The sequence below is a fragment of the Lithobates pipiens genome, unplaced genomic scaffold (genome assembly GCF_037356315.1).
Source record: "Lithobates pipiens isolate NorthernLeopardFrog02 unplaced genomic scaffold, aLitPip1_a1.2 Scaffold_23, whole genome shotgun sequence".
NCBI lineage: Eukaryota > Metazoa > Chordata > Amphibia > Anura > Ranidae > Lithobates > Lithobates pipiens.
Window position 1 is genome coordinate 275,793,697 of NW_027507785.1, and position 26,027 is coordinate 275,819,723.

Below are 26,027 nucleotides of genomic sequence, written 5' to 3' on the forward strand. Positions count from 1 at the left end.
TCCCGTGCCGTGCCTTGCCTCCGTCCCGTGTCGTGCCTTGCCTTGCCTCCGTCCCGTCCCGTCCCGTGCCGTGCCTTGCCTTGCCTCCGTCCCGTGCCCTCTTCGTCGGCGCCTCGGCGGCCATTGTAAAATTCAAAAGCCGCGCCTCCGCCTTCGCCTGTGATAGGCGGAACACTGAATTTCCCAGCAGCCTGTGTTCCGCCTATCACGGACATCGTATCATCCTCGTCCGTAGTACGAGGATGATACGATGTCCGTGATAGGCGGAACACAGGCTGCTGGGAAATTCAGTGTTCCACCTATCACAGGCGAAGGCGGAGCCGGAGGCGCGGCTTTTGAATTATAGAATGGCCGCTGTCTGTCTGCTCGACACGCTGATCGAGCGGGCAGACAGCGATGACTCGAGTATAAGCCGAGGGGGGCACTTTCAGCCTCAAAAAAGAGGCTGAAAATCTCGGCTTATACTCGAGTATATACGGTAGTAGTAAACGCACTACAGAGCCGGCTGTAACATACGTTATATCAGAATGAATCCGGCCTCTATAGATTAAATATACATATTGAAATCCATCAAAAAAAAAAAAAAAGATATTCAAGTCCATAAATAAACAACAGTCTCCTTTAAGTGCAAGTGCTTTGTGCAAACTTGTGCAAATTCAACTGAGGTGTGGATCTCCCAGTGCTTCATCCCGCTGTGATCACACTTTAGTGGGCAGTGGCCCCTTACCTATAGCAAGGAGGGATTCGCATAGAGCTATATAGATTTCTTTATATGTCTTCTCTCCTGGTAAATTTGGTCACCTTCTCCTTTAAATTTTATTCTTATTGCTCCATAGGACCCAATAGATTAATAGAGAGGGGATACCATAGTGTAGTATTTCACAAATAGCATTTATTAAAAAATTTCATACACAGGGTACTCACACATTAATAGATAGAAAAAAACCTTTTTCTAGTAATCAGCAGAAAGTGCATCCACAGTAATCCATCAGTCCAGCTTATCGGTGCCCATCAGTGAAGGAGAAAACTTATTTACAAAATTTTCCAACAAAAAATCCCCCCCCCCCCAAAATGTTGGTGTTGTTTTTTTATTTGTTTAGCAAAAAATAAAAACCGCAGAGGTGATCAAATACCACCAAAAGAAAGCTCTATTTGTGGGAACATAATAATAAAAATTTAGTTTGGGTACAGTGTAGAATGACTGACTGCGCTGAAAGCTGAAAATTGTCCTGGGCAGGAAGGTGCAAAAGTATCTGGTATTGAAGTGGTTTAAAAAGAAAAATTAAAAAAAATGTTTATTTTTTTTGTTTACATTCTTTCACCTGTCAGTATCTCTGATCACCACCACACCAGTTATATTATGACTTTGTACTGCACTGGTGACAGTATGTAAAATGTTTAAAAAATGTAAGAACATTTTGCAAACAAATTGTGACAAAAATTTACAACTTAAAAAAACTCTCCATGCCTCTCCTTGTACTGTCTACTTTCCAAAAAGAGGTAATTTGGGGGATATTTGCACTGTCCTGGCATTTTTGGGCCTCAAGAAATTAGATAGGCCATCTACATCAGGATTGAGCGATTTTCTGATATATACTATTTTTTGTGGACGCTATAACTTTTCTACAGACTAAATAATATACAAGGACTGTGTTGCATTATCACGCAATTGTCATTTAACCACTTAAGGACTGAGCCTCTTTTTGACATTTATTGTTTACAAGTCAAAAACGTGTGTGGGTTTTTTTTTTTTGCTAGAAAATTACTTAGAACCCCCAAACGTTATACTTTTTTTTTTTTTCTCTAACACCCTAGAGAATAAACTGGCGGTCATTGCAATAGTTTCTGTCACACTATATGTGTGCAGTGGTCTTACAAGCGCGCTTTCTTTTGTAAAAAATACACATTTTTTAAATTAATAAATAAGACAACAGTAAAGTTAGCCCAATTTTTTTTATTTATTTTTTGATTGTGAAAGATAATGTTACGCTGAGTAAATTGATATTCAACATGTCACGCTTCAAAATTGCACCGCTCATGGAATGGTCGACAAACTTTTACCCTTCAAAATCTCCATTCAAAAGATTCTACAGGTTCCATGTTTTGAGTTACAGAGGTGGTATAGGGCTAGAATTATTGCTCTCGCTCTACTGATCGCGGCTATAACTCACATTTTTTTTCCTTATTTATTTTACCTTTTTATTTTTACACTGTTCTTTAAAAAAAAAAAAGGGTCAATTTATTCCTCTTACAAGGAATGTGCAGATCGCTTGTAATAGAAAAAAAGCATGACAGGACCTCTTAAATATCAGATCTCATTTACACTAAAATTTAATTTAAAAAAAAATGTCTTTAAAATTTTTTTTTTTTAAATGCCCTTTTAAGAGCTATGGGTGTTGGTGACGTTTTTATGTTGCTTCTGCCCTGCATCGGTATGGAGACGGCATATAAGACACCACTTTTATCTCAAAGCGGACCGCCGGCCGAAGATACCAGGGCTATGGCAGCTAGCTGCTGCCACAACAACGATATTCCTCTTCAAATTTAGGACATACATCGGCGGTCTGTAAGTGGTTAAAGTAGGACAGCGCTGAAAGCTGAAATTTGGCCTGAACAGGAAGGGGGTAAAAGTGTCCAATTTATTGAAGTGGTTAAAGTTTATAATTTGCGCTTTACATATTATCTAGTACTTTGTAAATGAACACCTAATGTGTTACTAAACCCAGGACCCTGCATTCCCTATATCTGGTCTCCCACAGTACACAGAACATGGAAATGCAATTATTTTAGTAAATATAAACTGCTCAATACCTTTTCTCATCAGTAGTATATAGCAAGCTTGTGATTTCTATAAGTTCCTGGTGAAGCTTGTAGGAGGAATTTTCCTACCTCACAGAGCTGTCCTCTGAGGCTGCAGGGCTCCTGACCCTCTGTCTGGACAGTGGCGATTGGCCTTGTGTTGATCACGTGCACTCTACCAAGAAAAAAAAAAAAAAAACCTCTCTAGCAATACGTACCAAACTGAGCATGTGCAGCTTGACTTGAAAGGCTCTGCCTTATCCAGACTTGGCCAGGGAGGCAGTGCGGGGAGAAGCATACAAGATCAAGCAGCCTTTTTACACAATGCAGAGCATTAAAGAGGAAGTAAACCCTGATGAGTTTACTTCCTCTTTCATTCCCTGTAAAGGCAAAGCATAATGGACTACTATGCATCGCATAGTAGTCCATTATGTGTCACTTACCTGACACAGGAGCCAGCGAAGTCACCGCTGTCCCCTGTAGTTCCGAGCGTCCATCTTCTTGCTGGGTCTCCGTGGGTCTCGCTGCTCCGGTGCTGTGATTCGCCGGAGCAGCGATGACGTCACTCCCACGCATGCGCACGGGAGCTGAGACTCGCGGCATTGCCGTCATCGATAATGCCCCGCTCAGTGCGCCTGCGCGCCGCTGTCTACGGCGCATGTGCCGTAGATATCGGTGCCCGTCTTTGGGCAAATGTCTCCTAAACCGTATAGGTTTGGGAGATATTTCTTGGACCTACAGGTAAGCCTTAATCTAGGTTTACCTGTAGGTCAAAGTGGTTTGTAAGGGTTTACAACCACTTTACCTTAGGTTCCACAGTGAGTATAACAAGCATGCTTTTCTGCATATACAGACTGATTTTACTGTTGTGGGTTTAGTAACACTTGAAAATGCAATATAATCCAGCATGGCCTAAGAGTGAGAAAATGCGGCGTTCAGTAACCCCTCATTGGTTAACTTATTTAACTGAAGTTGTAGTAAACCTGCATTTTAATTTCTACCTAGAGGTAAGCTTATAATAAAGCAGCAGCTGGTGACGTCACTGGTGCATAAGCTCTGCAGGAACAGCATACCTGTGCTGTTCTTTCAGAGCTGTGTGCCATGGCCGAGACTTCCGCGTGGCTCGGCCATTCAATCGGCCGCAGCCTGGTAACTCGCAAGGAAGACGTGGTAGCCTCTGCAGTGGTGACAGCATGCCGCTGGAGGGCTTCATTTCAAGACACATATTTCATAATGTGCTAGTATGCAGTGCATACTAGCACATTATGATTTTTGCCTTGCAGATGGAAACAATTTTTATTTTTTTTCTACCCAAGAGTTTGCTACCGCTTACATTTTTCTGGATGGTAAATTGTGTTCTTTTCTGGTCTCTCTAGGTGAGCAGAATATTATACAGCTTTTACACCGCTTTCAAGCGGTCATGTAAACAGACATCAGACGTAAAGGATTCCACCCTCCCCACCCCAGACAGTGATGTGTTCACCTTCATGGTGTCTCTAGAGGTGAAGGAAGATGACGGCAAAGGCAATTTCAGGTAATGATCCGTTTCAGTAACAACTCCTTCATGTTAAAGTATAAGCTGAATGTCATTTAAAGCTGAACTCCAGGCAAACAATTGCATATATATAGTAATTGCGACCCTGGTGGTAAAGTTTGCCCCAAAACCTGGAACTGTTGAAATGGAACAATCAGCACAAGGGACCTAACTTCAATTTAGTAGGGATGTGTCCCTTGTGCTGATTCTTCTTGGACTAGGAGACATTTTTTGTCATTTTTATTTTTTTTCCCCCCCAGCCTCTGCCCACTCCATTCCTCAATTCTGTGTTATTTATCCATTCATAGACACTGTAGTAATGCTTCTATGAATGGTATATCTGCCAGGAAAGTATGGGTATAGCCAAACTCATTTTTTCTAAACCAACAAAAAAATCGGCACAAGGAGCACATCAATACGAAGGTTATGTTCACACCAGCTGTTGCACAGTGCAGTCTTGCCATATCAGCGCAGTGCTGATCTTGGGGCATTGCACTTTCTGTTTGTTTTTTTTTCTTAACTGAAATATCAGAGAGATGTTTCATAAAGTTCTATTGGCGTTCGCTTGGTGTGGATTGCCTTACACTGCACTGCGTTGACAAAACATACCACACACTGCCCACACACCACCACAACCTGAGAACCGGGCTGTCAAGCAGTCCAGGCACACAGACTGCACACTATGGGGCTATTGTCTACACCGATGTAACACTGGATGTAAATGAAATCATGGTGACCTGATCCATCTATTGTGGCGGTGCCCAAAACTACATTCCTATTAGAAGGGAGTGGTGGACACTCTTAACAGGATATTTCAGATCTCTATCCCTCCATATCCTAAACCTTGCTTGCTCAATCTGCTGGAGGAATTTGAATGGGAAAAGTTTACTAGAGTTGCAATTGTCCGAACCCTATTTTTAGCTCATAAGTTAATAATGAAAATTTGGAAGTCAGAGAATCCCCCTGCAGCCATGGAGTGGATTACTACTGTGGGTAATGTGCTCCGGATGGATAAGATGGTTTATCAGCAGAGGGATTGCACACAAAAATTAGAAAAACCATGGGGCTCATGGCTGGATGTGCCTGGGCTCGCCCAAGTGGATTTGGTCATAGACAGACTAATTGGCATTAATGCCGGCTGACAAATGTATTCTATTAAAAAGTAATTGACTAGATTATCTTGATAATATGTTCTAAAAATTAGACTAGGCATTTTACCTTGACATATGGTGGGACTGCACTGGCATAGCTGCCCACTGCAGTCCCACCACATCTGGTGTGAATAGAACCTTGATGTAAGTTATATGCTGAAGTAAGCAGTAAGAAAGTAGAAGTCTACTGATGAGACTGGATCCCTGATTATGTTTAGTGGTGGATTAGCAAAACTTTGCAAACTATTAAGCACCAATCCCTAATTTTTTATTTTTTTTAGCTCTGTGCAAAGGTGCACCTTGCTCTAAGAGCTAGTTATACGTTGGGGCAGTGTCATTTTTCTTTTTTTTCTTTTTATTTAAGGACTGCAGAACATACAAAGATACAAATTTATCAACATAATATGCAGCTTTTTCCAGTACCGAACAGGGACTATAGTTTACAAGGCAAATATTTTCAAGAGTGATACAGCTTTTCAGTTAATTACCTTCTCATTGTAATTATACTACACGTTGTCTTTGGAGCATTACATGACGTCTCTGGTTGACGCTTCCTCCGAGAGGGCATCGCTACCCTGAAGGGCTGTCGTAAATCACTAAACAACGCGTGGGTCGCATTTATCGGTAAAGGAACAGCGTGAATGGTGCTATGCCAATTCTGGCAGTCCGTAGGGGTTTTTTATTTATACTATGTGTAGATATACTTAAGAAATCAAAGGGGGGAAAGAGAAAGAGAGACAGAAGTGAAAAATAGGAGGGGGGGAAGAGAAGATGGGATAGACAGGAGAGGGAAGTAGGGAAAAAGGGGATATGAGGAAAGGGGGGTATGGGGCTCCAGTGGTGCCGGCGACCCTGTTCCTTAGTTTGTCGTGACGGAGGGCTCAGGAACCATCGTCATTTTCAGGGCTCTCTTTACAACGTTTGAGTTTTGTTATGATGCTTCTATCATGCCTTGTTTAGTGGGATTGGTTGTCTTACCATGCTAAGGAGCAGGCTGCCTAGTATTTCCTGAATCCTAAGGGTTAGGAGTGGAAGGGTTGGGCCTTGGGCTGGTCTTTCCTTGCGGACCTGGTTTTGTCAGAAGTTTGTTCTGGGGACTTGTACTCTTGGGAGCTTCCCTAGTTTTTTTTTTTTTGGTGGCTTTTAGTCCTTTCATGAGGACTTGTTATCTGCCGTTGCCCACTTCTCAGTGTGACTGCTTTTTGATGTCATGTCTGTATATGGATTCCTATGTCCCTCAATGTTTGATAAAGAAAACACGATTTTGTGTTTACTGAAAAAAAAATGTGATCTTGGAATTCACTGAGGGACACATACACGTCCCACACCTCTTTTTTTTGCTTTTGCCCTTGGTACTGCTTTTCATAACCGTGAGACATGCTGGTTAGAGGAGGGGGGGGGGGGGTTATACGGTCTGGCTTTATATTTTTTTGTTTGCAAGTATAAAAACCTCCTGTAGGCAGCAGTATAACCTGACTGTACTTGAATTCCTGTGTTTGGCTATAATCCAAGAAAAAGATTTTATAGTAAGTACAAACATCTTACTTTTCTAGAGAGGCCTTCCCCTGGCCTAGCCAGCCCCCTGCTTCTATGAAAGGGAAAAGGGTTGGATCTTTATGAGGCACTGATTAGGTGCTTATGCAGACAATTAGCCATATACTTCTTTACACAGGACCCAACTTCAGCCATGGCGGTCAAATAAAAATGAAAAGAAAGTTAGCCGCCCACTCAAGCAAAACATATAAATATTTCTAATAGTTTTAGTATTTAATTTTTTATGGGATCATGAAAGGGGGAGCAGTGCCCCTATAGTGAGTTCTTTTAAAAAGTGTACCTTTTCTTTTCTCAAAATGTTTTGGCTTACAATGGTACCAACCATGGGTACCTTCTGGTGCCACCAAGTGTCTTTCATAATCCTCAGGTGATAAATCCTGTGCTTGACGTTTACCAGCCCAGTGGTGAGTGATTGCAGTGTAACTGTATGCAAAAATTTAAGATTTGCTATTTTAAAGGGAACGTCTAGAATAGTTAAAGCAGATGTACTGTATAACATGCAACAGTAATTTCAGAAGTTGCTTTCAGTCTTATAAAACCTGCAGGTTTAAGGAAAACAATGGGCACAATTCACTAAAGGTTATCACATGCGTTATGTCAGGTGACCAATTAAAGTGGTTGTTACAACAATTTATGTATGTCACTGCCAGCCCCTCTATTATAACTAGTCATAACACACAGGGTTAGTGTTTTATGAAAACAATTAGAGCTATCATCTGGCCAGGGCTACTGCAGGATGGGCTGAGATCTTCCTCTGATATCTGCCGGGGGAGCTCACATGGACACTCAGCCCCTCCCACTGTAACCCTGGATCTGAGTAGGAGACTGGTCGAGAGTCACGTGACCTGCCTGAAGATTGCTCTAAATGCTCCAAACCACTAGATGGTGCAGTCTCTTTTATATATTTTTATAGATATAGATATATAGATATAGATATAGATATAGATATAGATATAGATATAGATATATAGATATATATATATATATATATATATATATATATATATATATATATATATATATATATATAAAAAATCTCCTGGCTTCCTTATTTCCTTGTTTACAATAATGGCTAGCAGTTAAAATGACATCGCTGCCCTGGCGTTATTATACTAGCCTGGCTTCCAGTAGTTAAGATGGTGCCATCGGGCTATATAAACCACATGCGTGTGACACATTCACCTGGCCAATCCCCAGACGACATCTGATAGTGACGAAACGCATATGATGGAGACTGTGATGTCATCAAATTTTTCTCAAGATTTTGATGGGCAAAGCGGAACAGGAAGCAAACTGAAGCCTGCGTTGATGAGAAGGCTTAATTGATGAGACACATTGCTGTATTGCCTCTGATACGTCATATATCTTGTAAGTGCAACCCACTTATTATATTAAATTGGATTTTAAAACGTACTGCACTATGGAAGCACTTTTGTTTATATTTTCTGAGTGGCATCGTCCTAGCTCTGGTTCCAGATATCTTTGGGAGACCGATTTTCCCTGTGCTGGGTGAGACTGCTTTTTAGTAGTCATGGATAGCTGGTAAGCAGGCTACTTACTCACTTGGGTGTGGAGTTGGATGCACATTCTTTGGAGGCGCTTTCATGATTTTTTACAATTTGTCACCGTTATTTCACATGGATGGATGTTTGTTTTTCATGGACTGAATTTTTCACTGGGACGCAGGAAGTGGCAGGATCAGGCATGTTTTTTACAGTTTAGAGACGGGCAGATTACACAGCACAAGCACAGTGCTGTTTAATCTTCTAGAAGGGGCCAGGATCCTTTTGGTTTTAATTTAAAAAAATATTTCAGGGTTACAAGCCTTTTAACCCCATGTGATAATGAAAATGTAAATTCACTATTGCTTTTATGCGGTATTTAGGGAAAACACCAAAAATGCTCATTAAATACAGTATAACAAGGCATTAAAGTCAATTCACAAAAGGAAATAAATGCATGCGGTTATTAAGTACTGATGAAAGCTTGCGATAACTATGGCAGTGGTCAAACCCCCCCCCCCCCCCCAGTGAATGGTTTAACAAAAATAGGCGGGAAAGTGCAAGCTGGAGTAGGTGTCAGCTAGATTTTAGTGAGGAGTTGTTTCTGCAGGCTGGCAGATGGTATAGCAATAAGGATGGAGCCCTTTGAATCTGGGCTTCTGGAATTTAAAGCAATGCAGAAGAGGAAGAGAAGATCTCAAGCGGTCCTTTTAAAGGAAAGAACCTTTAGGAAGCGCACACTGCTGTATAGATTCCCCTGCAGAAGTTCAGGTTATCTAAGCCACTTATCATAGTGCTCTATGCCCAACTCATAGGGTACCTTGAGTTCCCAACACAGAGAAGCCATGCCATACCAGCCATGACGCAAGTTGCTGGCTGCCTTTTTTGGAAAAGCGTCAAACCAGATGTTACCTGGAGAGATAGTTGAAATTTCCATGCTTGCGATAAGTTACCCCACATTTCATGTGGTATTTAAGTAGGGGTGCAACGGATCGTCACCGATCCGTGATCTGAACAGGTCAACCTGTTTTGGATCGGCACGCCACGTGATCCGCGGAGTGCTCCACTGCCTCGGCCTTAGGAAAGGCTGCGGCTTTGGCCTAGCACCAGAGCTGCGCCCATCTTGGTACATCCGGCGGCTGTTTACCACGTGATAGCCCCGTCAAATGAGGGAGAGATCACTTGTAAACAAATCGGCGCCATTTCATGACACCGGTTCCTCTCTTCCCTCTGTGTAGTGATCTGTGGGATTGGATGGCAGCAGCGCTGTGGGCTGCATATGTAGTGCCCACAGCGCTGCTCTGTGACAATTGCAGTCACATCGTCCATACTCTGCCAATACTCTGCCATACTCAGCCATACTCTGCAACTCATGCTTGTTTTTAAGGAGAGTTTTTGTGATTTACACTGTTTTTTGTTTTTCTCCAGAATGTTGTGCGGTATTTTTCCACATACTCTGATGCGGTAATATATCGCTTAATGAATTGTGCCCACTACTTGGTGATTCTGCCATGAAGTTTGCTCTTCAAGCACTTCCTGTTATAGGGTAACGACTACCTCCAATTTGTGCTCCTGCGTGTCACCCTGTGGTATAGACTACAAGCAGCAATACCAACAACCCAAAATTATTCAGACATGAACCACCATTGTCATCATTAGAAAGCCTACTCTGAGAAGTGATGGTGTAGCCAATGGTGGAGAGCCTTGGAGGGGACAGGGAGCGGACAGGACGAGCGCCAACAGATTACATACAGGAGACTCTCCTGTTAAAGAGGAAGTAAACCATGATGCGTTTACTTCCTCTTTCATTCCCTGCAAAGGCAAAGCATAATGGACTACTATGCATCGCATAGTAGTCCATTATGTGTCGCTTACCTGACAGGAGCCAGTGATGTCGCCGCTGTCCCCTGTAGTCCGGCGCGTCCATCTTCTCGGTGGGGTCTCGCTGCTCCGTCGCTGTCATTCGGCGAAGCCGCGATGACGTCACTCCCACGCATGTGCACGGGAGCCGACATGCGCGCCATCTTCGTCGTTGACGATGCCGTGCTCAGTGCGCCTGCGCGCCGCTGTCTATGGCACATGTGCCGTAGACAGCAGTGCCTGTCTTTCGGCAAATATCGTGTAGGTTTAGGAGATATTTCTTGGACCTACAGGTAAGCCTTAATCTAGGCTTACCTGTAGGTCAAAGTGTGTTGTAAGGGTTTACAAACACTTTAACTCGACGGCCTCTGAAATAGGTCTTGTCTCCTGGGCTGGCATTGGATAACTGTTCTGTCTGTCATAAGAGGCGGAACTTTGTATTAAAGAAGCCAATGAGTAAACTGTAGATTTTACTGTATGTAATCTGTTGGCGCTCGTCCTGTCCCTTCTGGGGCTGCAGATGGGCATCGATCAGGCTGCACTGATGGCAATGGTGAGGCTGCATTCAGATGCTGCATTCATGACAATGGTGAGGCTGCAGATGGGCACTGATCAGGCTGCATTGATGGGCACTGACCCTTATTTTGCTTCACAGTTCTTTATTTAAAATGTATTTCCTAAAACTTCACGTGAACTTAAAGTGAAGGTGTGTGTTATACGCTGATAAATACTAGAGGTCGACCGATATGGGTTTTTCTCTGGCCGATGCCGATACCGATATTTAGAAATCGCCACGGCCGATATATGATGCCGATTTTTTTTTTTTTTTTTTTTTTTTGGGGCCGATATGTTAGGCCGATTATTTATTTATTTATTTTTTCCCCTTCATCTCAATTGAGTTTGAAAGACCGCTGCGCAAATACAGTGTGACATAAAATATTGCAACAGCCACTATTTTATTCCCTAGGATCTCTGCTAAAAAAATATATATAAGTTTTGGGGGTTCTAAGTGAATTTCTAGCAGAAAATACAGGATTTTTATTTGTAAGCATCAAGTGTCAAAAAAGATTTAGTCTTTAAATGGTTAAACTGAGAAGCTACACACTGAGTTGAGTTCATTCATTCAAGTGTAAACATTGTATCTTTTTGATCTTTTCTTGGCAGACTGCCCAGAGAGGAGACAAGTTGCTTCACTTAAGTCTCCAGGCAACTTACACTGACTTCTATTACTGAAGTCATTTGCAAATCGCGTTGAATATATCATCCGCCTTTTTTAACAGCACAATCGGCCGCGATGCTGATTAATTAAAAAAAAAAAACAAATATCGACCGATATATCAGTCGACCTCTAATAAATACAGTATATCTAAATAAATCGCCCAAGCTCCTCCTTAGACTCTTCACCACACACAGCCACAAAGGCAAGAGGAATCTTGTTGCCCAGTGTATTAGTTAATTTACATTTAATTTTAATGGTTCAAAGAATGTCAGGCAAAATGATCGGCCCTCACGCATGTTCAATTCATCAAATCTGGCCCTCTTTGAAAAAAGTTTGGACACCCCTGCTGAAGGGTGTCCGATAAAAAAAAAAAATCTATAATGTTTGGGGTTCTAAATTTTTAGCAAAAAAAAAAGAGAGCCTGGTGCCTGTCCAAGGAACTGGGTGGATCCTGACCATATGTGTGCAATCTTTCCCCAATGTGGACCGGCTCTGTGACATCAGCCGACAGCGAACTTCAGCTCGCTCTCTGCTGAAAACAGGTCACAGGAAAAACCGAAAAATCAATTGCAGTCCTGTGATCCATAGAAGTAAAGACCGCTTTGGCTGTACTTCTCCTTTTAGTCTGTGTAAAGGAAAGAGCTGTAAACGGAGATGGCTTTAAATTCCAGCTCGATGTATTGAATAATGCAATGTATGATTGTCTCCTCTTATTCACTGTGTTTCCTGAAGAGTGCTGTGTAATGACTGTAATGTCTGACTTTGTTGTTATACTTTGTCATTACTGGTTACTTTTCTGCTGCTGAAACTGAGCTGGAAAAGCCATTCTGTTGGTGAGACAGCACAATCTTTTTCTATCCGTCTTGCCGAAGCTGTGCCTTAATCGACATGCTAATGTCACAATGGCAGATTACAATGGCTGTCATCTCAGCATTCACCGGCCTGGGTGGAAAATTGCAGTTTCTGCTCTCGCATAAAAATGTTGTGAAAGGCTTTAAAAATAGATTATTCAGAAAGGATCTTTTATTTGCCACTTATTTATGTATTGGGGATAAGCAGCTGTATTCACATTGCAGCATGTTTCCTTGTTTCAGCGCTTCGCTGTCAAATTGCACTTCAATGTGGGAATCTTAGAATGAGCTCTTTACAAAGAGGATTATAAAAGCACATTGTGCCTCTTTCTGAAAATAATACAAAACAGTGTGCCAGCTAGAATCCAGGCATCTGCCTGGTCCCACGTCTTGTACACAAGCCTCTTCTTCTTAAAGGCGCTGGTACTCAACAAATGAGACGGTTTTGTCCTGCATCACGTCTTCAGAGTACTTTTAAATGTCCCACCTGAAATCTCAGGGTAGAAAGGCACATGGCATTGCAAACTCTTACAGTTCAACTTTAATTTGCATTTTTCATTGCATACCCAATTTTTTGTCACAGTGTTGTCATCACTGGGTCTCTGTGATTCTCAACATAATACAGTTGGAGCATGGCGGTTGGAAGGTCCTAGCAGGAGGTATTCCTAAAAACATCACAGCAACCTGCCTCAGTGCTCCTCTCAAGAACCTTCAGCCCTGAGCCAAGCAGCGGGTTGGTTTTTGGGTTTTATGCTCATATCAAAATGCCTTGGTAGGTGGATGTCAGTCTGGAGGTGTAGGCATTCCTAGGCAGACAGCACTTCCATGTAGATGGTCCTAGGTAACCCCCACATGTGATGCTGAGCCTCCATGATTAACCCCTTGCTGATCAGCTCACATATACGGCAGCAAAGTGGCTAGTTCCCGTAACTTGCTGTATGGGTACCTCGGCTCCTTTTTTTTTTTAAGAGCTATAGCAGGCGCGCGCGGCCACCTGCGATTGCGGGTGTGAGAGCCAGAACGGGGATTTGTGTATGTAAACTCACAAATCCTTGTTCGGAGAGGAGAGACCAGTTATATATATATATATATATATATATATATATATATATATATATATATATATATATATATATATATATATATATATATATATATATATATATATATATATATATATATATTGTATATATAATATATTAATAAAAATTTCATAAATCTATCTCCCCTATTTTGTAGACGCTATAACTTTTGCGCAAATCAATATATGCTTATTGCGATATTTATTATAGCAAAAATGAAAAACGATTCCCCTCCCAAAATTGTCCCACATTTTTAGCTCAAAATATAAAAAATGCAGAGGTGATCAAATACCACCAAAAGAAAGCTGTATTTGTGGGGGAAAAAATCCGTAAATTTTGTTTGGGTACGGTGTCGCACGACCGCACAATTTTCAGTTAAAGCAACACAATGTCGTATCGCAAAAAAATGGCCTTGTCATTAAGGGGGAAAATCTTCCGGGGCCGAAGTGGTTAAAAAGTGTGATCTAATAAATGAAAGTTGCCAGGCAGGGATTTTACGGCTGGGGAGGGAAGAACTAGAGCAGTGGTTGCCATCCTTTCGGACCTCACGGACCACCAAGCTCACAATTTTGAATCCCACGGACCACTAACCTCAGTTTTGCATGCCTTTTTATACACACAATGATCCAGCTCTCTGCCCCCCTCCCCCTGGATCAAACTGCTGCCTTATACACACAATGCCCCCCCCCCCCCCACACTCTGCATCACATTGCTGCCTTATACACACAATGACCCCCCCACCCCCCTCCCCACACTCTGCATCACACTGCTGCCTTACACAGATATCAATGTGTGCTGACAGTATTGACTGTCAGTGCGCATTGAGAACACTGGAAACATTGAGCTGTATACTTCTGCCACAATGTTGATTTTGCAGCAGAACCCCTGGGGACCACCATCACTTTCTAGTGGACCATTAGTGGTCCACAGACTGCTGGATGGAAACCGCTGGACTAGATGATGCTGGACATGCTGCAGCCAGGAAATAATGTGGACTGTATCTGATTTGCTGCAGCTTCTAAAGCACACTTCAAGAAGCTCACAGTGTACAGTGAAATCTGACCAAGCATTTTCAGGACAGGAGGCGTGCCTGTAAAGCCATGTAAGACTGACATCACTGCGCTGCCTCTCCACCTCATCCGATCAGAGAACATTTTGCATTCATTGAGAAAAATGCGAGGTGTTTTTTGAATGGCACCCTTGTCAAGCAAGCGACCCACTGTGGTTTCTATGCAGTATGGCAGACACAGGACCCAGAAGGATCACTATAGTAGTGGCAGGTATGGAATATGTGTACGTACTTTGGTCCAGGCTGGATCAATCTAGCCATGCAAAAAAAGATGCATCTGGATTTCATGTTTAAATCTGTATGGATGCCCGCACTCTGGTAAATACATGTTTATTTAATATGTTTGAAATGACATCCACAGTGCAGCAAGAGAAGGGAGACTGCTAATGTTTCATGCTTTGTAGCACTTAGTCATAGCATTTCCAACCCTAAAACCAAAGTGTTTTACATGGAATATCACCTCCAAACATGCTAGTAGTTGGTAGTTTCTTTGCTTCGACAGAACTATAGATACTGTATGTTTAAAATGAGTTGTTTTAATAATGTTTGTTTCTTTTTTGCTTTCTGCAGTCCTGTACCCAAAGATCGAGATAAACTGTTCTTCAAACTCAGACAGGGAACAGAGAAGAAAGTGGTCATCACAGTCCAGCAGATGTCAAACAAGGAGCTGGTGGTGGAGAGGTAAGGACAGTGTTGGTGCCATGTATTTTTTGTGTTGTATGTTATATGTTTTTTTTGTGTGGTTCAATAGAGAAATCAAATTGCTATAAAGTGGTTGTAAACCTCAAACATGAAATATGAACAAGGCATACCCCTCTATAGTGTGTACTTGATTCATATAAAAGCACTAATTGTTGTTTTTGTCTGCTGCTTTGTTTTGCTGCTGTCAGCTTGGATCACTTCTGATGAGCTTTCCTGACACCAAGAAAAATATTGTGACATGGGAGGGACCTCAAGCTGATTGACAGCCTAAGCTCTGTTCCTGTGTGCTGTGTGGAGGGGGTGTCCCTTCCATCCAATCAGCTCCCAGAACTCCCCTCACTGAGCTCTGCAGAGTGTAGCTTCAGCTCTTCACCCCCTTATTTCTGATGGCTCAGAAAAGCTTTATATATTCTGTGCTTTGAGAGGTTGTAGAGAAGACTGCATATAAATGGGCACAGGAGGGTTTGTTTATTCTCTGTGCGTCACCTGAGGCCAGTTAATTCACTGGGAATATGTAAGGGTTTACAACATGGGTGCTCAATCCGTGGCCCACCAGCTGTTGTGGAACTGCAAGACTTGTCAGTTAAACTAACCTGACTCCTAAAGGCAGAGGCGTGATGGGACTTGTAGTTCTGCAAAAGCTGGAGGGCCACAGATTGAGCAACCATGGTTTACAACCACTTTAAAGCAGGCCTTCACAGGACTAGCCCTTCTAGGCTAAGCTTTTTATTTTTATGAGTCCCCCATCATGTTTATAACTAGTTGATCCTACCTATAGATCTGTTTATTTTCTACTTCCTGTATAAGATAACAACGTTCTGTAGTGAACTCACTGCAGCATCATCATCAAGGTAGTCTAAAATGGACATGTAGTTTTAGATGGAATTTAGTTAAAGGCTTATCTCTGTTCAGAGGTCCCTTACTGGCATCGTTCCAACGTATTGCAGGAGCCGGTCTTCGGCAGCTTTGATCTTCCCAGCTCAGTGCACATTCAATAGGGGATTGTGGACAGGCAGGCAAGTGTATTTTATTGCAGAGGAGTCATTGCATGTCTCTTCTGCAATTAAAAGCCTGCCTGTTAGCAAATTTTTTTTTTCTTTTTTTTAGTTCCTTTTTAAAGTGATTAGAAAGTCTTGTTTTTTTTTTTTTTCTATAAAAGTAACAAACATGTTATTCTTGCCTGCTCTGTGCAGTGGATTTGCACAGAGCAGCCCAGATATTCCTCTTTTCGGGTCCCTCTTCTCTGCTCCTGGCCCCTCTCTCCTGTTTAGGGCCCCCACAGCAAACAGCTTGCTATGGGGGCACCCAAGCCGAGCTGTAGCTCTGTGTGTCCATTCCCTCCCTCTCTCTCTCCTGATTGGCTAACTGACTTTAACAGCAGTGGGAGCCAATGGCGCTGCAGCTGTGTCTTAGCCAATCGATTGACAGAGATGGGGCTCGGGTAAGTATTAGGGGGGCTGCTTCACACAGAAGGCTTTTTATCCTAATGAATAAAGATAAAAAACTTCTGACTTTACAACCCCTTTAACCACTTAAGCCCCAGACCAATTTGCAGCCAAAGGACCAAGCCCCTTTTTGCGATTCGGCACTGCGTCGCTTTAACTGACAATTGCGCGGTCCTACGACGTGGCTCCCAAAAAAAATTGGCATCCTTTTTTTCCCACGAATAGAGCTTTCTTTTAGTGGTATTTGATCACCTCTGCAGTTTTTATTTTTTGCGCTATAAACAAAAATAAGGGGCCAATTTTGAAAGAAATGCAATATTTTTTACTTTTTGCTATAATAAATATCCCCAAAAAATATAAAAAAAATCTTTTTCTTCCCTCCGTTTAGGCCGATACGTATTCTTCTACATATTTTTGGTAAAAAAATCGCAATTAGCGATTATTGATGTGTTTGCGCAAAAGTTATAGCGTTTACAAAATAGGAGATAGTTTTATAGCATTTTTATAATTTTTTTTTTTTTTTTTTTATTGTGACTGCGACATTATGGCAGAGACATCGGACATTTTTGGGACCATTGTCTGTCATTTATACAGATATCAGTGATATTTAAATGCACCGATTCCTGTGTAAATGACACTGGCAGTGAAGGAGTTAACCACTAGGGGGCGAGGAGGGGTTATGTATGACATTATGTGTTTTTTTTTTATTGTAGGGGCGTGGCCTGGCATGTGACATCACTGATAGTCTTTCCCTATAACAGGGAATAGACGATCAGTGACAGGCACAGTAGGAAGCACGGGGAGAGGTTTGTTTACACAGACCTCTCCTCGTTCTTCAGCTATGTGACCCGATCACTGGACACCAGCGGCGATCCGGTCCGCTGGTGCCATGGTCACGGAGCTCAGGACCAGGTTGGGAGCGCGCTCCCGACCCTCGGCTGGGCACTTAAAGAGCAACGTACCGGTACGTGCTTGTGCCCAGCCATGGCATTCTGCCGATGTATATGTGCAGAAGGCGGTCCTTAAGTGGTTAAGGAACAAATAAATTTAAGCCCCACGTCGGCTAATACAGGTGCAGCTCAAAAAAAAAAAGAGTATCAGCAAATAGTTTATTTCAGTAATTCAATTCAAAAAGTGAAACTCATATTTTATATAGGTGCGTTACACACAGTGATATATTTTAAGCATTTTTTTCTTTTAATTTTGTTGATTATGGCTTACAGCTTCTGAAAACAGAAAATTTTAGTATCTCAGAAAATCGGAATATTGTGAAAAAGTTCAATATTGTAGACTCGTGGTGTCACACTCTAATCAGCTAATTAACTCCAAAACCTGTAAAGGTTTCCTGAGCCTTTTAAATGGTCTCTTGGTCTGGTTCAGTGGGAAAACTGCTGTCTTGACAGTTGTTCAGAAGACAGTTATTGACACCCTCCACAAGGAGGGTAGGCCACAAAAGGTCATTGCTAAAGAAGCTGACTGTTCAGAGTGCTGTATCCAAGCATATTAACGGAAAGCTGACTGGAAGGAAAAAGTGTGGTGGAAAAAGGTGCAAAAGTAACAGGGATAAGCACAGCCATGGGAGGATTGTGAAACAAGGGCCATTCAAGAATTTGGGGGAGATTCACAAGGAGTGGACTACCGCTGGTGTTAGTGCTGCAAGAGCTACCACACACAGACGTATCCAGAACATGGGCTACAACTGTTCCATTCCTTGTGTCAAGCCACTCCTGAACCAGACAACGTCCAAGCATCTTACCTGGGCTAAGGAGAAAAAGGGCTCGACTGTTGCTCAGTGCTCCAAAGTCCTCTTTTTAGATTAAAGTACATTTTGCATTTAATTTGGAAATCAAGGTCCCAGAGTCTGGAGGAAGAGTGGAGAGGCACAGAATCCAAGTTGCAGGAGGTCCAGTGTGAAGTTTCCACAGTCAGTGATGGTTTGGAGAGCCATGTTATCTGCTGGTGGTGTTCCACTGTTTTTTATGAAACAAATACAGAGTTTTTCCCATTGGGACTGTAGTTGAAGCGCCACACAGCCAGTTATAAAAACATGGTATAGGTTTATTGAGTAGGCCAGCAATAGAACTGGGAAAAGGTGTCATAGTACCAAACAGTTGGCCCAAATGTACAAATCCATTAAGTTTATACTGACGCGTTTCGTGAGTTCATTCTCACTGTTCAGGGGTTGATGCATAGACATGATCTGTAAAGTAAAATGGTTAAAAGAAGTCAAGTCCAAAGTCAGCTCAGCCCCCTACCAGGAAATTCTAGAGCACTTCATGTTTCCTTCTGCTGACCAGCGTTAAGGAGATGCTGAATTTTTTCAAGCAGGACTTGGCACCTGCCTACACTGCCCAAAATACCAATACCTGGTTTGATGATCATGGAATCACTGTGCTTGATTGCCCAGCAAACTTTCCTGACTTAATCCCCATAGAGAATCTGTGGGATATTGTCAAGAGGAAGATGGGAGACACCAGACCCAACAATGCAGAGGAGCTGAAGGCCGCTATCAAAGCAACCTGGGCTTCCATAACACCTTAGCAATGCTGTAGACTGATCGCCTTCATGCCACGCTGCATTAATGCAGTAATTATTGCAAAAGGAGCCCTGACCAAGTATTGGGTGCATACTATACAGTACATTTCAGTAAGCCAACATTTGTGAATTTTAAATTCTTATTTTTATTGGTCTTATGTAATAATCTAATTTTCTGAGATACTGAATTTTGGGTTTTTACTAGCTGTAAGCCATAATCGTCAAAATTAAAAGAGAGAAATGCTTGGGACGTATCACTCTGTGTTTAACGCATCTATATAAAAATATGAGTTTCACTTTTTGAATTGAATTACTGAAATAAATGTAACTTTTTGATATTCAAATTTTTTGAGATGCGCCTGTAGTTTTAAGAAGTTAAAGCAGAAGTTATGTTTAAATGTCCCTATAAGTATAATTGTTTGCTGGATAGCTTGGCATGCCTGTAAAACTGGGGAAGAATATAAATAGGAAAAGGAATGCATGCACTAAACACTATAAGGTGGATTTACTAAATGTAAATAGACTGTGCACTTTGCAAGTGCAGTTGCTTAATAAATGAGGGGAAGCTCTGCTGATTTTTGTTTTCAATAATTTTTATTAAAAGTTTTCATAAAAAAGGCAAAGGAAGTTCAGTTCAAAAAAATTAAGCCAACGTCAAGCAATGTTACAAGATTTACAGCGCCTCAGCTGTATTAAAAAAAAAAAAAAAAAAAAAGACAGTAATACTGAAACAAAAGTAGAGATTTCTAGGTATTTTAAGATTAAAATGCAGGCGGTGTATACCAAATACTTATAAAAGAATGATAAGCTATCTTTACCATATCTCCTACCCCAATCATGTAGCAAAAGTTTATTTTCGTACTTATTTTAATCTACTTTGGCATACCTGCAGCCTGAAAGGCAATATTTAATCTGGGGGCTATATGAGATTTTGGTAGCTGTATACACTTTACCAGGGCAGTTTTTAAGGCAGGGCAAAAGGGGCAGCTGCCCTGGGCCCTGTCGTTGTTGTGGGGCCCAAAGCAGCTGCTTCATACTTGCCAACTATGCTGGTTTAAATTCCCTTGCCCCTTGAGGATTTAGTCCTGTGCTGTGACCCAGATGACTCACCTGGAGACCCTGTGTTTACATGTAAATTACTGGCATTCATATGTAAATAGAAGTGGCCGGCAGCATTGATATGTATATCATGCCCCCCTGAGATCATATCCACAGTAATCTCTAGCAACCAATCAACAAGCAGAAATCATGTGCTGTAACCTCTAGCTAACCAGTGAGCTGTAATGTGTTCTGTAACCTCTAGCTAACCAGTCAGTGAGCGGTAATGATACACTGAAACCTCTGGCAACCAATCGCAATAGCTGCCTGATCTGATTCAGTAAACTGATTTTGAGTCTAGCTGCTATTTATTGTATGTCTCAGAGCAGGTGGAGAGCGAAACTGCATGGGGAGGGGGCCCCCCAAGAAAAGTTTTGCCCAGGGTCAAATCAATATTAAAGACGGCTCTGCACTTTACCCTTATAAATGAAGGAATTCTCTCATTTGTTCCTGAAATTCCCCTGCATATTCTTAATGTCAGTCAACCTCCCTTGTGGGAGGACAGCCACACTGTCTGTAGTATAAGAACAAACCTAGTGCCAGAATTGTCAAATAGAAGAAATGGAAGTATGAACAGAAAAAGAAGGCCAGGAAGCCAAGAAAAAGAGGGGTACTAGAAGGAGAGAGAGGAGATGGAGGGGGGAGAACTCCACGCTCCAGTCCTCCCAATTCAGAATACAATCTAAACGGGTAGGGTTCGGGGGTCATTGGTTAGGTATTTGACCCATGGATCCCATGTTTTATTAAACCTTAACAATAACAGAAGTTCTATACTGTAAATTGTCTTCAGGTGTGCATAGCTTACAGGAGAATTTCAGCGCTTCTTCACGCCACAATTTTAGCAGTTCGGATGCATTTTTGCATAGGCATTAATGCATGTTTTTGCTGCATTTTTAATGCCTACCAGTTTGTGTGTCCCCCCCCCCCCCCCTCCTTTTTTATTTATTTTTTCATTGTTTTGACAATTGAAAAATCTCTATTTTTAATTAGGAGAGTGTGCTTTTCAGTGCATTCTGTTGCCTTTCGATGCGTTCTGGATGAAAACAAATGCAGCAGGTTGTACGTTTGTTGGAACTGACTGCACTGTTGTGAACTAGGGCCATTGGAATACATGGCAGACACTGTGCATGCATTCTGAATGCAGTTAAAAAATGCACTAGAAGGCATCTTATGTAAACCAGTTTGTAAGTCTACATAGAGTTTTTCAGTTATGTACTCAACGTTTTGTATTTTGCGTATGTTCACTAGCTTGCTTGAATTCGGCAGGTGGTGGGTCTAGTCTAGTGAATCTTATTGATAGGGTGCGCTTGGCCATCTAATAAAGACAAATGTATTTCTTTCTTAGCTTCAAGACATTTAACAGGCTTCTCTACTGTACTGAAATGGCTTACACTGATTTCACTGCACACTGTGAGCATCTCACAATATGCATTAGAAGCTGCAGCAAGGCAGATCGAGCCCATCTCACTTCCTGGCTGGAATACTTCTAGCATAATTTTGCTCTTTCCTCCCTAGTCCAACTCACTGATCTGCTCATTCTTTGGATTGCATTTCTTTCAAACATAAAGGCTCAGTATCAGATATGTGCATGACCTAGGGCAGTCTGCATTTGAATATTTGCATAGGCAGATAACACTGAGGCTGCATTCACACCTGAGTGTAGTGTCTTTTTCTTTAGTTGTGTTTTTCCTGCATTGTTTTGTGTTTATTTATTAAAGCGATTTTGGGGCATTTTTATGCAGGAGTTGTGAATTTTTGTGCAGCTTTTTTGAGCTTTTGCATTTTTTTTATTAGCCAATAGAGAAAACTATCATCTGTTGTATCATTTGTTGCTAGGTATTTCAGATCTTTTACCTTTTACATTATCTTTTATTTTTTTATTATTCATTTGTTGTTTTTCTTTTTTTTCTGCTGGGGTAAGGGGTTAGAGTTGGGGTTATTTTTTATTTATTTTTTTGTTAGTGTGTTACTACTATTGCTACTACTACCCTAACCCTTAAAAAAATAAATGCATTACTAATAGTTTTTTTTTTTTGGGTGTTTATGTATTATTTTATTAATACTAATAGTTTTTTTTAGTTTGGGGTTTATTTATGTATTACTTATTTTAGTTTATTTTATTTATAATGATTTTTAGTTATTTGTGTAGTTAGTTATTTTACATTCATTTATTCATATATTACTATTAAATTCTTTTTAGCAGAAAAACATGCAAATGCACACGAAAACGCGAAAAAACGGGAATAAAAATGCACCAAAAAATGCTCACATCTGCCCGATTCGAGCTACAAAAACCGCTCCAGAACTTGTTTGGCTGCAGGTGACTTAGAGGAGAAATGTGAACCATCTCCATAGAGAATAATTGTTTTTTTTTCTCCTCCGGCATTTTGGAGATTCGAGCTTCAAGCTACAAAATGCTGAAGTGTGAATGGGGCCTGAAAAGTTGAAGTTTTCTGGATTTCTGTCAGAATCCGCAGTTTTTCTTCAATTTCTCAAACGGATATAACAGAACACTTTAACTGATTAAGGACCGCCTCATGCCGATCTACATCGGCAGAATGGCATGGCTGGGCACAAGCACGTACAGGTACGTTGCCCTTTAAGTGCCCAGCCGTGGGTTGCGAGCACGCCGCCGCACTCGCGACCCGGTCATGAGCTCCGTGGCCAGTGGGACTCGCGGACTCAATCGCCGCCGGTGTCCCACGATTGGGTCACAGAGCTGAAGAACGAGGAGAGGTAAGTGTAAACAAACCTCTCCTCATGCTTCCTACTGAGCCTCTCGCTGATCGTCTGATCCCTGTTATAGGGAAAGACTATCAGTGACGTCAGACGCCAAGCCACGCCCCCCTACAGTTAAAGTGGAGGGCCACCCTGAAAAACAAAAACATTTTAAAAATTAGAAAAAAATCTAAAAAAAAAAAAAAAATGAAAAAAATTTTTTTTTTTTACTTACCAGAAATGCCTGTTGCTAGGCACTTTATCCTAATCTTCCTCTTCCTCCTCCGTGGAGATCTTCTGTCTTCTGTCTTCGTCGCGGCGTCTTCTGGGTAATGAGTCGCGCTGTGTTCTGGGAACTGTGTGTTCCAGAACACAGCGCGTCCCATTCGGAAAGCGCTGCGGGACTCGCGCATGCGCAGTAGCTGAGGGACTCACGCATGCGCAGTAGGAAACGGGCAGTGAAGCCATAAGGCTCCACTGCCTGTTTCCCTTACAGGGAATGGCGGCGCCGGGACCCGAGAGCCGAGGGACGGGGCGGCCTCGGGCGGCCGACATCGCGGGCGCCCTGGACAGGTGAGTGTGTTTATTAAGTCAGCGACTGCAGTGTTTGCAGCTGCTGACTTTTTTTTTTTTTTTATTTTAACCGGCCCTCCTCTTTAAAAAAGCACACGCTTAACCCCTATACTGCCCCCTAGTGGTTAACCCCTTCACTGCCAGTGACATTTTTGCAGTAATCAGTGCATTTTTAATTGCACTGATTGCTGTATTAATGCCAATGGTCCCAAAAATGTGTCAAAATTGTCCGTATCCGCCATAATGTCGCAGTCAAATAAAAATCGCTGATCGCCGCCATTACTAGTAAAAAAAAAAAAAAAAAAAAAGTAATAAAAGTGCCATAAATCTATCCCCTATTTTGTAGATGCTATAACTTTTGCACAAACCAATCAATAAACGCTTATTGCAATTTTTTTTTTTTTTGCCAAAAATATGTAGAAGAATACGTATCGGCCTAAACTGAGGAAAAAAAAAAGTTTTTTTTTTAAATATATTTTTGTTGGATTTTTATTATAGCAAAATGAAACGCTCTTTTGTTTTATAGCGCAAAAAATAAAAACCGCCAGGGGTGATCAAATACCACCAAAAGAAAGCTCTATTTGTGAGAAAAAAAAGGACGTCAATTTTGTTTCGGAGCCACGTCCCACGACCGCGCAATTGTCCGTTTAAAGTGACGCAGTGCCGAACCGCAAAAAGGGGCTTGGTCCGGGGCTTAGGTGGTTAAACTGTATATTTAACAGACCAACTGGGCCCAAACAAGAGACGTTCGTTATTGGGGCTTTCATGTCCTCGTTTGCCCACTCCACTGACAGTTTTGTGATCCTGACAACCCTGCTGTCCGTGTGGAATGGTTTGTAGCTCTTTTAGCAGTGATTGCAGTGTGGAATATCCTGGTTTCTGTAATATTCCTGAGTTGGTGATGAGGCAGATTGTTCATTCAATCTATATAATTACGTTTATGATGGCTGTAATAAAGCTCTTTGTGTATAGCTTCATAACCACCATCCATTAATACCCGCTCCCATTGCCGATAATCCTTTCATGTGTCACCCTGTTATTATTTTAATATTGATAATTAAATGTTAACTTTTGAAGTTCTGCTTCATTGCAGCTTTTGTTAGGCTTGTCTAATAGGGCATAGAGCAGATATTTTCGTATACCTGTGACAAAATAATTGTGAGCTTTGGACTTGTCAAAGAACGGATTGAAAGAATTGCACCATAGTCGGAGTAGACTGTTGTGGGTGGAAAGGGGTGAACGCAGCCTGAGCTAATTTTTTTTTTTTTTTTTAGATAAATAAGGCAAGGCCACCATCAGGCCTTCAGTATAGGTTATAGCGGAAGCTGACTAGTGTTTTCATAGCTTAGACTTTTACTCTACCACCGGTGAACCAAGTGGTAGGGTTGCACAGGTAAGGGCGCGTATAGGCAGCGATGGTGCATTTAAAGAAACCTTGTCACGTTTTATAGTAAGGTGAGAGTCTCTTAAAATCTCACTCTTTACTAATATCACCTTCCCCACGCTCCCCTGCCACTGCATCAGCAGAGACATTAATCACTGTGTAAGCTCTGTGTTGGATGATGGTCAGAGCTTACCCAGGGTAAAAAAATTTTGTTCTTTTCACTGGAGGGTCATTTTTTTTTTTGGACCTGGTAAATGGTCACTAGGCCTGAGTTCTCTATCTTGGGATTACATGCTTCCCTCCATACCTGGAAATACTGGGTATTTTACTGCAGTCCCCTGTGCAATATAGCTGCAGGGGAGTGCAGTGAAAGTTTATTATTATTCAGGATTTATATAGCACCAACAGCTTACTAAAGACTTTACAAATTAAAGGGACACTGTCAGGGCCCAGATCTGAACCTGCAACCTCTACTGTGTCTGCAGTATCTCTTCTTGCTGAACCACCTGAGATGCTCCCTGCCTGATTCCTTAGACACCTTGCCTTGTGTCTTTTTTTTTTTGAACCTTGAACCTTGTGCTCCTTCCATGAACTTTCTATTTAAATCATGCCTTTGCACTGCCTGTTTGCCAAAATACTTTGTTCTTTATTCAATATTTCGCTCTTGTCCTGATGCTGTCTATATCTCCACCTCCACCATATCTATACCTCTTGTTACGTCATTTGGCTTATTCCTCAACTACGCTTCAGCTTGATCCCAACTTGAAACCATTTGTTACCGACCTTTGGCTTGTTTGCTGACTACGCTTCTGCTTGATCCCTATCTGCTACTGGACTCCGACTTTCCCACCTCCTGGTGGGGTGATCCTGAGGACCATGACCTGGTATTAACACACAGCAAAACCCATCTCCACCACCAGGAGATCTGGTGAATACTGGTTAGTGCTTGGG

General features: G+C 41.8%; 1 protein-coding gene across 2 annotated transcripts in view; it reads left to right on the plus strand.

The window, feature by feature from the left end:
* The window catches only part of RABGAP1L (RAB GTPase activating protein 1 like), a 613,081-nt gene that overhangs the window by 118,012 nt on the left and 469,042 nt on the right, over positions 1-26,027 (plus strand). For both annotated transcript variants that reach the window (XM_077453243.1, XM_077453242.1), the window contains exons 6-7: positions 4,176-4,333; positions 15,192-15,302. In XM_077453243.1, the coding sequence (XP_077309369.1) occupies positions 4,176-4,333; positions 15,192-15,302 (269 nt within the window). The remainder of the gene's footprint in view (positions 1-4,175; positions 4,334-15,191; positions 15,303-26,027) is intronic.